The following is a 14,810-nucleotide window of genomic DNA, read 5'->3' as shown; positions in this document are numbered from 1 at the left end:
ACACACTATCTCTCTAGGGCTGGGTGCACATCCATGACGTTGAATTGAGGAATGCTACACTCGCATCTCCAGTTTAAGTCTGAGGTGGTCGTTGAGCCCTTTTTTTAGATTATATTCCATCTACAAGGAATTTTATACCTTAAATTTCACTATGGCACCTTACCCCTATTGTCTCTACAAGCAAAGTGGAGTCCCTGTAGCCTTATGAGCACTATATGTCCGACATGTCAGCAAGTGGAGGAATCCTTGGCACATTTCATTTTGTTTGCCCTTTATTCACTCAGCCCAGAAGAGCATGGGTAATTTCGCCTTGCAAACAACTTGGCTGTTGACAAAACCTCGATGCCTTACGACTTCTGCGCACAGAGTCAATGCAGACGATTGTCTGCGCAGTATCTAAATATCGTCTCTGGAGTTGGTCTATCAGATCTAAAGTGGTGGCCTAAGCTTTTTTTTTTTAAATTAAATATTTGTATTGAAAAATTCCGTGACAGACAACACAGCTGGTTTTTATACAGTACATTTGCAAATTACATCTAGCACCGTACATGGCCTAAGCTTTTTAATATTTTAATATGCTTTGAGTTTCTAATTACATTCACTATTAATGAAACGTTTACATGTGTTTCTTTTATATAATACTGTATTTTAAACCTTTTAATACATATGTTGTACCCCTTTTATTGACTTTTCATCTTCCTCCCTCTACCTGTCTATGGATGCCAGGATGCCTAATTTCTTTTTTACATTAAATTAGATATATGTGCAATTGTCGGTTCCAAGTTCCATTTGTGGGACTAAGCTTGCTCTGCTACCTTTGATGAGAGCTATTGCTTTCATTTTTTATGTGTTTTCATCTCCTTGTATTGTTGATTTTTATGTTGTGGTCTTTGTACTTTTATGGTTGGAAAATGGATAAGCAGATAACTCAAACTGTCCCAGGTCTGGCGTAAGTAGTTCACACTGTCCTCGCCTTCAATGTGAAAATAGATGACCTGTACTAGAATGCAGAGTGAAACTGAAGTAGATGAGCTCCTCATAGCTTACATGAACACCTTGAGATTGTTTTATTGAAAATATTGTAATTGTTATAGTGACACGTACATTGGTATTCTTCTATTACTTGCAGGAACGAGAGGGGGTCTGCGCAGGAGTTAGCTGTGTTTCACATCATGAGTCGAATCTTGGAAGCTGCAAATGGGATGCGACTTCCTCTGCCCCCTGGTGAGCAAAATTAACACCTTAATTACGCGTGCGCATGTATTTAGAGTAATCTGCTATGATAGTTAATGTTGCTTGCAGTCAGAGTTTTACCAGACGCTATTTGAGTTAAAAAGAAAGGTTTAATAAAGTGAAACTCTTTTTCAGTTCCAGAGTCCATCCACTTGAATCCTGCTTCCTTGTGAAGAGGGAGTGATGCTGGAAAAAATATGTTTGTATCATGCGTAGCTGCAGAAACACCTGCTCTGCATACTGTTGCAATCAAGTGTTGGGCTCAGAAATCTGCAAGTTATTTTTCTTCAAAGAAAAACTTTAAAATCACAAGATGCACTCTGCAATCTGACCCCACCTTTAGGAGCCAATACAACGTGTTCTCCATGTTTGCTTTTGGCCCCACAGTGAAATGTGACACCTGCAATTGAATTTGAATTGTATTACATTTGCATATTTACTTAAAACCATTGTAATACGAATTTCAGATAATAAAATAAAATCATAAGATAATACTTATACATATGCAAATCTTATGTTTCCTTAACAACTTAAAACAATAAAATTACTATCAAATATAAAAGCAATGTTTGTTCTACTTACACATAGCTCTCAATTTAAGTTATGTGTTCTGCCCGGCTTCATTACTCTGTCTGTGCAGTGCTATGAACTAAAAGAGGACATTATTGAGAGTCCAGTCCGGGAGCTTATATGGAGGATTCCCAAGTCAACCTTATTGGTGGCGCTCTCATGTCATAGTTAAAAGAATTAGCAGAGTGCACACAATAGTCGCGACTTCCCCTTAGCCTAGGTGGAGTTTAGGCGTTCGATGACATTTTTTTTCTCGGTTGCATCTAGGAATCTCACTAGTCTGCAATTTAATTGCGGCGTTGCTGGGTCAAAGCATGCATAAACTGCTTGTCTCTTTGAGCGAATATTCTTTTAGTTTAGGGGGACTCCTAGCAGCTGTCTCCTTTCCTGTATCAGCTCTTTGAAGGAGCATAATAAATGGGTAATTGGGAAAAGCCTTATTCCGCGCTTTTGCTGTTGATACACTTCAGGGACCACCGATCTGCTCCCAACTGCAGGGGCCCTCAGCCATTTTTAGGGCTGTGTACCCTCTCATCTTTGACTTCTTCGTGGAGAATGTTCATAAGGTGCGACAGGGGCACCAACCCTTTCCCCCATGTCCCACCTCCACCTTCACCTCCATCATCTCTGCCACTACCCCCTTCTACATCTCTACTGCCTCCACACTCACCAGAGGAATCCTAACTTTCTCCTTATAGCCACAGCAGACCGTTTGATCCTGCTGCCCCTTATGAGCCATCTTTTGAGCCAGTGCCCACAAATGATCCAGGGGATGACTATGATGGTGTTCCCCTGGGGTATCCAGATCTGGACCAATACCCTGCTAGGGAATCTCCCCTGATGTCACCACATCATACCAAGAGGTTATCCAATGGGCGTCCACCTTCCACAAGATGAATATGCATGTTGTCCCAGAGGAAAACTATTTCTCATTGATACACTAGCTAAGTCTGAAAGGAAGGTCCTGTTTCTGTCCATGCTAAAGGGCATGTTAAAGCCAATCCAAGACACTTTCAAAGAGGCAGTGAAAGCCAGGATGGTCAAACCAAGGATAATTTTCTGCCAAACGCCCTGGTTGTCCATAGTGCATGCGCCACTCAAGCCACGGATGATGCTCCCCTACCTAACAAAGAGAAAAAGAAGCTTGACGCTGCCGGCTAAATGCTGATGGTAGGAGCTGCCACCCAGTGGAGAATAGCCAACTCCGTGGAGCGTCTCTCCCGTTGTGAAATGGTACAGTGGGATTAGCAACATGACATAATCAAGCCTCTCCTGGGGAGTTCAGGAAGAGTGGGGGGAAATAGTTTATAGGGTAAGACTGTATCTAACGCCATCTTCAGCTATGCCCTTGTCTCTGTGGACACAGCTTCCCTGGAGGTCAACACCAATGTCCTTATTACGTACTGCTCCTGGGTCCATATTTCAGGTTTAAGCCGGAGGTCCAACATCTCCACAACCTGCCCTTCTACGCTGAGCATCCTTTTGAGCCACAGGTTGACAAGATGCTGGAGAAAATAAAGAAGAACACCAACATTGCAAAATCCATGGGTGCCTTTCGGACCCTTTCTGAGGCAGTAGTCGAGAGGAGGCTCCACATCAGACCAATAGGTGTTAGCAGAGGTTTACCATGGCTACTTTCTATAACTTCTCAAACCACCCCTCAGCACCCTCAACCTCAGTAGAGAACATCTCAACCTTATGAAGGAAGAAGTCCAGGCACTCTATCAAAAAAGGGCCCATGAGCCGAAGCTTCCTTATCATCTTGGGCATTGGACCTCAAGGCCACCTACTTCCACATCACCAGCCATCCCACCCACTGGTGTGACCTCACCTTTGTGATAAGTGGCCATCATTACCAATTCAAAGTACTTCCATTCTGGGTCACTATTGCTCCAAGAGTCTTAACAAAATGCCTACCAGTGATACCAGGAGGGGCGGGGGTGGGTGGGGTGGAAGGGATGTCCATGTTTTACCTACCTCGTCGACTGGCTGATCAAGAGTGCAGGCAAGCACCAGTGCCTAGCCCATACCCATGAGACATCTCCGTGCTCCACAGCCTAGGCTTCACAATCAGTGCCACCAAATTCCTCCTTTAGTCTGCCCGGATCCAGCTTTTTCTAGGTGCGGTACTTAATGCAGCCACAAATAAAGACTATCTGAGCCTGCACAAGGTGTTGGCATTCCAGCAACTCCGACCTAATTTTCAGCCCAACCATCAGCTCAGTCAGAACTTTAATGTACCTGTTTGGTTTTATAGCTTCCTGCCACATGCTTGGCTGCATATGCGTCCATTACATAAGTGCCTTTTGGCTCAATGGTCACAAATGTAAATGTAAATGTGTGTGTCTTGTAAAGCGCACTGCTACCCAGAGGCGACCTGGCGCTATAGACCGCTGGGGAACCCGTCCTGGCTTTCCCTGTGAGATGTTCCCTCCTGGGTATCTCCAAGGTGAAACCAGGCATCCCCGGCGTTTGTGGGGGGCCGTTGTGGAGATGAGGCAAGCTAATGCCCAGAGTTGCCGAGTGTGATCCTTGGTTAGAGTAGGCACCGAGGCGAGAATTATCGAGTCCGCTGACCCTGGTTCACAACCCTGCCGTGTCGGGGATCGAACCCTGGTCCCGGGCCGTCCTCTGCTTCCGGGTCTGCCGCCTCTAACCAGTGAGCCACACCACTCCACAACATGATAAACACTTTGTTAAACTTTATCCAACTACCCAGATTCAATTACACAAGCAAAGTGACAGTGGGATAATCTAGTACTGGTGAAGACCAGCAGCCATCGCTCCCTGCAGGAGGTAAAAAACAAAAAGTTGTTAATTTTCTAAATTCGAATTACAGTTTACTGTTTGACATGTAATCTTAAGCAAGAGTTTTAGGTTTGATTTTGTTCCTGTTTTTTTTCTTACAGTATGCCTGGCAAAAATGGAAAAAACATAATTGAATCTGGGTAGTTGGATAAAGTTTAACAAAGTGTTTATCATGTATAATTCAAAGTCATCGATATTTTCTAAGACTTTCTTAATAGTTTAGATTTGATAACTGAAACAAATTCAGTATAATTTGAGCGTTGTTTGTCAGGGAGTAAATCATAAATAAATGGGATCTTGGTGTGATTAATGTTAGCATGGATAGTGTAAATTTGTCTGGATTTAAATGTACTATCCATCATCCAAATGTCACTAGGATAACAGTGTTATGAAGGGTAGCAAAGATTAGTATACAGTTTTCAGTGTGTTAGTTGTCATAGTGAAGAAAGGGTTCATGATTGAAAGACTAGGTTCTGGTGAAATGTTAATTTCAGAGTATGTGTGTGCGGATGTTACTTGGGGGTTCCTCGCCTATTTTCGACGTTGCACTATTCTTAAATTTGGGATTTGGGCATACTCCTAGTAACATGCATGGGTATGTTCTGAGCTACCTCCCTCAATATTCGGTCACAGGTGTTATTGGAGAGGTTACCAAGTGTGTTAATGTGCTGGACATTTTCTCTCACTTCCAACACTGTTGCAGAGGCAGAGTGGGTATGCTCTGTAGGTATATTCAGCTAAATCAGCAGATGAAACAGCTGTGCCTTTGCAACAGGTTAAGAAGTATTCCACATACATCCAATGACCCCTGGGCTGAGTGGATCTCGTTACAATAAAGGATACCCACCATATTTAAGCAGTTTCTTGCACCTCTTAGATCGAATGCATTGTGCTAGTCATGCAATTTCCGTGTTGTTGAGCTGAAAGACAAAAAAAAGACAATATGTTGGTAATATGTTACCGAAATGTTTAACATGGTATGTTTTTCCTGTGATTAGAGTAAATACTGGTTATTTTTTTTTTAACATTGACTTACGGAAAGAATAAGTGTTAGTTGCTGGAATTCTGTTGGAGGAAAGATTTTAAAGGTAGTTATTTTCCCGTTTATAGAATATGTTGTTGTTGTTGTGGTGGTTTGCATGGAATGTGGAGATGTTTACCTTTTGGATTGGAGTTTTGGCGTTGGATAAGAATCTTTTTAACCCCTTCCATGCTGGTGACTAACCCCAGCCGTCACGCTCTGCGGCGCTCGTGTGCTGATGACGGCTGGGGTTCGTCACGGCCCCGCCCTGTTCTTTTGTTTACCGCACAGCGGCGGAAACGGCCCAGCATGGAAGGGGTTAATAAGTCTTCTTTGAAAGTTGTTTTTCCTCAGGCTTTAGGAGGTTGCTGTTCTGAAATATTTTAACCCTTTGCGTGCGTCGGACAGCTCACGGTGGGCGTGTGCGAGGACGGCCAGGGGCTGTCCTGACCACGCCCAGTCATAAATCACCCGCACCGCTGCGGAATTCCAGCCGTGGTCAACGGGTTAAAGTTGAATCTTAAAAATGTTTACATATATTTCAAATGTGCTAGTTATTCCTGTGAAATGAAATACTATGTTTTACATTTCAATCACAGTTTTCAAATAATCTGTTTTATGTTTGTGTCTTTATTCTGCTTAAAGAAAGTGAATATTGGTAATTATTTGCCTGTTTGGACTTGGAAAACATTGTCAACATTTTTATGCAACTGTTTAAGAATTTGTTTACCTGATTGTATAATGATTTGCATTTTGATGTGGAAGTTGATTTGTGTTCAGTGACAACTTCTCTGTTTTTATTGATAGATTGTTGAAGACCTAGTATTTTAAAACAAAGACAATGGTACAGTTTTGTTATGTACATATTTAAATTGTTTGTCTATCCGTGTTTAGCATCTTTCCCAGGTTGACCTTGGATGGAGTTGGGAGTAGGAAATCTGCTCCCCACCAAAGTCCATTGCAAAAAACACAGTTGATGGACAGAATGTAGAACAATGTCATACATTCAACCCAGTACAAGGATCTGGGCCTAAATCCATCGTTTTTTTGCACTCCACACCACCCTGGGTTAGACACTGGCTATATGCAAATCAGTAGATAATCAGAAGGTAAGGAGGAGGATAGAGGATCCATTCATTACCCCAGTAACAGTAATCTAGTAATCAAAGAGAATGGACACTTGATACTGCTTAACCATTGGTTAAGATGGAACACTCTCATAAACGCGGTGTTGTTCGTGCGGTGTATGTCTTTCTTCCGCCCCTCACACGCGTTAAGGCATTTATCATTGAGTGTTCCAAAGACGTGCTATATGCCAAGCCTCACCCAGAGGCAACCTCTGGTCTAAGTAGCAGTGTCCAGAGATAAAAAAGGGGGAGGGGGAGAGGGCACCCAAAGAAAAAAAGAATTTTGTAAAAAACAAATACTGCACCAAAAATATTTTAATGAAAAGGTGGAGTATAGTTATTAAAAGTGGGGGATTGCGGTATCACTGGAGGTCGAGTTAATGAATCTCCTTATACCTTGGTATTTACAGCGTCAACATGTTTCTGCTCCATATCGCCCAGCCGGGTCTACGGAGCATTCGTCAGGACAATACAGATAACACACAACGAAAATATTACTTGCAAAATTTGTGTAGTAATGTTGTTCCAAATGTAGTTTATTCGGAAATTTTCTATGGGAAAAACAGAGAACATTTTCTGTTTAGGGTGCATATATATAGCACTGACATAGGTTCTCAACTTTGTGGAGATTTTAGTGAAAGGAATAAGTGCAAAAAACATGACTCGGATTGCATCTGTTTGGACAAACGTGTTAAAAAGGGCTTCACTAATGGAGGTCTGAGTCTGCGAACAGGGGTGACTGAGTCTATCTAATTCGCATATGGTAACTTTGAAATAGGTTGGTGGTTTATGCCTATGGCTTGTATATTCTTATAGTGCAAAGAACATGGGTAAATAGGTTTTTTTAAAATGCAAATTATTAGAAGGTAAAAGGTGGGGCGTCTTGAAACGTTCTAAATTATAGCCAAACCAATTTTACGGCTCAAAATGCATATTAATGACTATTTTGAAGTTAAAAATCACACTTTGTGTCCCAAAATAGAAAGGTTTCACTATTGATGTTCTTACCTCTTGAAGTGGTAAAGTGCAGCTTCAACAGGCGGCAATAGGACTCTCTGGTCCCAGACTAGAACAGAAAGGAAATGGTACATGTAGATATGGAGGCGCTTGTCTTACCCGGTAATATGGAACGCTAGGTAGAGCTAACCGTCCGCCATTCGCACCAGCACGAGGGGAGTTCCCGCGACTTGTGCTGTCCCTGCCCCTGGATGTTGGGAGCTGGTTTCCTGTTGCTATTTAGGTGGAAAAATAGAGCTGGAAAACAGACTTTGCGTTAAAACTTAGTTAACGGTGAATCAGGGTTGTACTGAGAATAAAATGTATTGTTTTAAGCGTTTGGAAAATCGTGGAGGTTTTATATTTACTACATTATTAAATGAGTGATTGTGTGTTGTTTTTTTGACAAATATAGGAATTACTCACAAAGCTGATATTGAAGTGATGAGTAATTCATTTTGTCAAGCTCTGCTAGCTTGTACATTAGGACATTCACATATTGAGATGATGAGATTATGGAATTACAGTTTGCACTGGGAAAAAAGGTTGAATTGCTCATAGTGGTTAGTTTTGGGGTGAACATTGGTTCGTTTTTTTGAGATCTACTAGCTTATACACCAGGACATCCCAAATTTGGATTTTTCATGAAAAGTGATGCCATGGGATATTATCATTTAATCCAAAAAGATGAGTTTTCAAACGGTCCACCCATCTCTGCTCCTTTTCAAACAGGATTTTTTCAGCATTCCAGGTTCTGTCTGTTAGTTTTTCAAGGACTGTCCACCTTAGTTCTTCGCAATCGTGGCCAGATTCAACAAAATGGGAACACAACTTTGTGTTGTTTTTCTTCAGTCTTATATTACTTTTGTGCTCTCCAATGCGAGTCTTGACTTTTCTGCAGGTCATTCCGATGTATTTTTTCTCGCATGGGCACCTGATCATGTATATAACATGAGTTGAGTTGCAGTTCGTATGTTGTTTTTGGATCCAATTTAGGGAATCTGTCAGTTGGAGAGATTGTGTTGTGGTTGTTAATTTGCATACCAGGCATGAGCCACAGGGATGGTGGCCAGTGATGGGTGTCATTTCCATAGGCCACCAACCTATTTTCAAAGTTACCATACGCGAATTAGATAGACTCAGTCACCCCTGTTCGCAGACTCAGACCTCCATTAGTGAAGCCCTTTTTAACACGTTTGTCCAAACAGATGCAATCCGAGTCATGTTTTTTGCACTTATTCCTTTCACTAAAATCTCCACAAAGTTGAGAACCTATGTCAGTGCTATATATATGCACCCTAAACAGAAAATGTTCTCTGTTTTTCCCATAGAAAATTTCCGAATAAACTACATTTGGAACATCATTACTACACAAATTGTGCAAGTAATATTTTCGTTGTGTGTTATCTGTATTGTCCTGACGAATGCTCCGTAAACCCGGCTGGGCGATATGGAGCAGAAACATGTTGACGCTGTAAATACCAAGGTATAAGGAGATTCATTAACTCGACCTCCAGTGATACCGCAATCCCCCACTTTTAATAACTATACTCCACCTTTTCATTAAAATATTTTTGGTGCAGTATTTGTTTTTTACAAAATTCCTTTTTTCTTTGGGTGCCCTCTCCCCCTCCCCCTTTTTTATCTCTGGACACTGCTACTTAGACCAGAGGTTGCCTCTGGGTGAGGCTTGGCATATAGCACGTCTTTGGAACACTCAATGATAAATGCCTTAACGCGTGTGAGGGGCGGAAGAAAGACATACACCGCACGAACAACACCGCGTTTATGAGAGTGTTCCATCTTAACCAATGGTTAAGCAGTATCAAGTGTCCATTCTCTTTGATTACTAGATTGCAAATCAGCTCTGACCCTGTGCCTCATGGGAACAGTCCAGTCCGAACTACCAAGCCATGTCTTTCCCAGACCGGAATCAAGCATCCAAGGACCGGTTTCTGGCTATCAGCCTTCTTCAGCCTGGATAGCTTGACTCCAGTGGTGTGGAGAGCCTGGGACTCACGTCTGAGTATACCCAGCACACTCGGGTTGAAAATTGCAAAAAAAACAGTTGATGGACAGAATGTAGAACAATGTCATACATTCAACCCAGTACAAGGATCTGGGCCTAAATCCATCGTTTTTTTGCACTCCACACCACCCTGGGTTAGACACTGGCTATATGCAAATCAGCTCTGACCCTGTGCCTCATGGGAACAGTCCAGTCCGAACTACCAAGCCATGTCTTTCCCAGACCGGAATCAAGCATCCAAGGACCGGTTTCTGGCTATCAGCCTTCTTCAGCCTGGATAGCTTGACTCCAGTGGTGTGGAGAGCCTGGGACTCACGTCTGAGTATACCCAGCACACTCGGGGTGAAAATTGCAAAAAACACAGTTGATGGACAGAATGTAGAACAATGTCATACATTCAACCCAGTACAAGGATCTGGGCCTAAATCCATTGTTTCAAGAATTTGTTTACCTGATTGTATAATGATTTGCATTTTGATGTGGAAGTTGATTTGTGTTCAGTGACAACTTCTCTGTTTTTATTGATAGATTGTTGAAGACCTAGTATTTTAAAACAAAGACAATGGTACAGTTTTGTTATGAACATATTTAAATTGTTTGTCTATCCGTGTTTAGCATCTTTCCCAGGTTGACCTTGGGTGGAGTTGGGAGTAGGAAATCTGCTCCCCACCAATGTCAGCACCTTTTTCGAGGTGGCCCAGTGTGCAGTTGGGAATACTGAACCTGTCTCTCATCAGTGTCCAGCACCTTCCCTGAGATGTCCCTTGTTGGAGTTGGGAATATTAAATCAGCCCCTACCTCCCTTTCCAGTGTCCAGCAGCTACCCTGAGTTGGCCCTGTTTTGAGTTGGGATTAGTAAAACTTCCCCCTCACCAGTGTCCAGCTCCTTCCCCGAGTTGGCCTGCGGTGAAGTTGGGAATATTAAGTCTGCTCCCCATCCCCCATTCTACTGTCCCTGGGTGCAGTTAGGAATAGTAAATGTGCCCCTCACCAGTGTCCAGAACCTTCCCTGAGCTGGCTCTTGTTCCCCCATTTTTCCCAGAATGGAATTTACAGTAAAATATTAATTGGAAACATTTTTATTTCTTTTTGATATATGTAAATTTAAAACATTTAATTATCTAGCTTCACCATTAATAAGGATCTTTATTAGGTTGTCACTGTAATGTAAATATCTTGGTGGTAAGGAACAGATTCTGAGAGATATTATATCCAGCGTTAGAAAGATGCTTGTATATAGTGATAGGTGTCAGTATGAGAACGAACTCTGCCAAGTGTTGTCTGCTGTTCAGTCATGTGTGTCTCGCTCCTCAGAGGTTACTTTTACACTGATCACAAAATGTTGAACGCCAGTTTATATAGTATTTTTGAGGTAAAATCTTTTTCAATAATATGTGCTTGAATCTTTTACATTAAATGCATGACTAAACCTATGATTTAAGTTCTGTATGGATTTTAACATTTTTATCGGGACCATCTCATATACAGTGGTCTGCCATCTTGTTAGGGCCCAATTCTTTAAATGTAAAAAGACCCAAAAGTGTTCTTTCCCTATTTTGTAAAATTGTCATTTACATAACTGACTTAGTTTATTTCCATTATGAAATCAGTTTTAAAAAATGTACCTTTTAGACAAAAAAAGTGTTGTAAAACTATTCGTGGTAAAGGTATGCATGGTAAAGGAATTTTTAATTATATTGAATGCTAATGCAAGGTCTAGACATGCATGGTGAAGGCTTTTGTTGTAATGTCATACTTTCCTCTGTAGATATCTTAACTTGTCAGCAAACTAGCCATTGCTTATAAGCGAGTACTGCTTTACAGTCAATGCATATAGGTACAGCAACACATGCTACGAACTGAAATTGTTATTTAAGCATCTGACTGTAGCTTGCAGCGCTGTAGATTCACATTCACCCATTCTCCTCCCCAGAAGTGTGTGGCTCCATTTGCAGATCTCTTATTTATTTATTAATTTCCTTTTTAATATGCTTTTGCACCAAAAGGAGTTAACTCGCCCCTCCATATTTACTCTCACCCACAGTGCGTTAAACAATCTAACATGGAGTCTGTGTCCATGCTCGTTGTCTACTTCAGGTTAAGTCACAGTGAATCTCGGGTCTTAGAAAAGAACTAGAACTGGAGGCATCTGAGGATGCAGTAAACAAGGGTCTGTTGCGCATGCAATAGTGAAAGATTATGTGTTAACTGTCCATTCTAGTGATGTGCTTCCTACCTATTAGTTACTTTTTCAGCTTAGAAGACCATACCATGTCATCTAGAGCACATTAATGCCTACCCTTTTTACTGTTTTTTTGTACCCCCATAAGTTATTGTGCCAGAACAAGTCTTTAAATTGTCTTTTTCTCAGGATTGCGTATGAGACTACATTTTGCATGTTTTGTCATCTTGCAATCCGTTTCTTTGACCAGGAGTGCAAGCTGCCACCACTGTTAATTTTGTAATTGCCCATCACCATATCTGTCTAGCCCAAAATAATTCTGTATAATAAAATTAGTGATATATGATTTTGATCGATAAAACCAATATTACGATGGCATAGTGCATTCATGTGTGTGTACCCTTCACTGTAAGTATTTACACTGGCATACAAAATACACATCTGTTAAGGTTCTGGCAGTACTTTTAGTGATTGAAATATTCTCTATTGAATAAAATATTCACTCACGGAAATGTGTTCATATAGTCCAAACATCTCAATCAGTGCACATAGATTCTTAAATCTGATATTTTACTGTCTTAACAGGTTTTTATACTCTGCACACTGTGCTCGGTGTTCGATGTCTTCCTTTATATACCTTTCTGCACTATATTGATAATGGGGTTTTGCTCCTCACTGAAACATGTGTGACAAGACTTTTGAAAGGTAAGCATGTTTAAAGCATTTTAATTAACTGACAATGTACCACATTGAAGGCGTGTTACTACCTTGTTTTGGATTGCATCCCGCCTAACACAAATCCCCAGTCTGTCGTCTTCATACAACTCTCCCACCCACCTCCAACCCAACCAGACTCTCCTACCCTCCCATCAGCCAGAGGTAGCCCATCCCCATAGTCCATACTCTCAGCATGCTTGTCATTTCTCTCATCTCCAAATTCTTGATCAAGAGGCTGTGCATGTGCAACCTCTTGGTACAACTTTGCTTGCTATTTTGCGGACTCAGGTAGGGCAGTATTGGGCTTCTCAACCGTACAGTGTCTAAACACTGTACACCAGTGACTCGCTTCTCAACAGGGATCATACCCTCTATGGTCATATAACTCACCTGCTCTATATCGCACCGCAACACTTCTGTTTAGCCACAAGTACCAAAAATGATGGGGAGTTTCATATAACAGCGTATTTGGCATTCATGAGGGACATCAGCACGACCACCTCTATGCACTTGACTAATGCCCTTCACTTTAGCAAATTGTATAGCCTTCAGAATGTCAGAGCAAAACTTAACCAACTGTGTATAGCTGCAGAAATTATGAATAATGGCGCCAATCTAGCTAAACCCTGCCAGCACGTGTTGGCCCAGGTGGGTTAAAATTGAGAAGATTACTTGCTCAGTGCCATCTGTAGAGGACTTTAGAGAGTGTGTCTCTTCCCTGTGAATGTTTAGCAATGTTGTTGAGCCTACACAATGTTCCTTCCCATTGCTTGTCATCCAGTTAGTTGCTCAGCTTCTATTTCAGCTGAAGTTGGCAATTTCTTCCTGTTTTTTTTAGGGAATTCAGTTCTTTACATATCATGGTAACAGTATGTAAAGAGTCGGGAAGTGTCTGTAGGAGCTATTCAAAGGTTATCAGCCTACTAGTAGGCCCTAAATGCTTAATAGTAGCCCCTAACTAACTACTGGAAGCAGTGCCAGATACAGGTGTTGCATACATCAAAACCTCAGTCTCAGCACAGCGCCAAGCTCTGTCTTTGTCCTTCTTTGACCACTGTTTGGAAGGATTTGCCATTTTAATCACTGCAATTCTCCCCACCCAACAACAACATGTGATTGCACCAGTTCAAGAGCTCCTCTTTAACTGTGCTGATAACGATGGATCATGGCTGCATTCCTACCCAAACTATTCTGAGAGGCCGGAGAAAGGAGGCTAATAATTTGATGGCCCTCACAGTCCACTGATGAAGTGTGGTCATCTTTAATGCCTCAGTAAACGGCCTCCTATATTACAGCGCCCTCCAGATTAATAATTTTAATTGTAAACACCTCATTGGATTTAAATACCTTCTGTACCTGCAGTAGAACCAGCGAGCCGTAACCCAGATGACTACCCACCAGAAGGATTTTTTGCAAAAACTCTGCTGTTGGCCTCTGCCTGACACCCTGTGAGTCTCTAAGTGCCTTGCCTGGGGTGCTTTAGAAGTGTACTCCTGTGGTGGACTGGCACGTCAGAAGGCGAAAACTTTGACCAGGAATAACCTGATTGGTGTATCCGACGTGCTCCTCCAGAGGGTCAGTCTCAAATTGCGCATAGTGGTCCCAGTCTACCACAACCATTGACCATCACTGGCGCTTTGTGCCAGGGCCGGACTGGGAACCAGAACCGGCCCTGGCAAAGTGCTCGGCAGTCCCCCCTCCCCCCTCCCCCCCCCCCCCCCCTCCCGGAGGAGGGGGGGGGGGAGGTTGGGGGGGTCGGGGTGCAACCGCGTTCTGTGCCAGGGCCGGTTCTCGGCCGTTTTTGTTACAGGGCCGTTTTTGCAGCATTGCTGCAAAAACGGCCCTGTAACATAAAACGGCCCCCAGGGGCCCAAAACCGGCCCCCAACCATGCGGCCCACCGGGGGATTGCCCGGTGCCCGCAACGGCCAGTCCGGGCCTGCTTTGTGCTTTTTCATGCTATTTTACTTTAAACATCATATCGTTAGTCCCCCTTATTGGATTTTTACCACTTTATTTGTTAAATTTTACTCTGTTTTGCTAATTCGGTTGTGTTTTTTTTTGTTTTGCATTTTTACTGTATTTCTGTTGTGGTACTACATGAAAACTTTACGCATTGTCTTATCTA

General features: G+C 42.2%; 1 protein-coding gene across 1 annotated transcript in view; it reads left to right on the top strand.

The window, feature by feature from the left end:
- Positions 1 to 14,810, top strand: part of GSAP (gamma-secretase activating protein) — a 764,805-nt gene that overhangs the window by 625,983 nt on the left and 124,012 nt on the right. Inside the window, exons 26-27 of the mRNA XM_086967359.1 lie at positions 1,130 to 1,224; positions 12,552 to 12,671. Coding sequence (XP_086823485.1) covers positions 1,130 to 1,224; positions 12,552 to 12,671 — 215 coding nt within the window. The remainder of the gene's footprint in view (positions 1 to 1,129; positions 1,225 to 12,551; positions 12,672 to 14,810) is intronic.

The sequence above is a fragment of the Lissotriton vulgaris genome, chromosome 1_1 (genome assembly GCF_964263255.1).
Source record: "Lissotriton vulgaris chromosome 1_1, aLisVul1.2, whole genome shotgun sequence".
In the NCBI taxonomy this organism is placed as follows: domain Eukaryota; kingdom Metazoa; phylum Chordata; class Amphibia; order Caudata; family Salamandridae; genus Lissotriton; species Lissotriton vulgaris.
The sequence above is the reverse complement of the archived record's forward strand: the minus strand, read 5'-3'. Positions and strand labels throughout refer to the sequence as shown.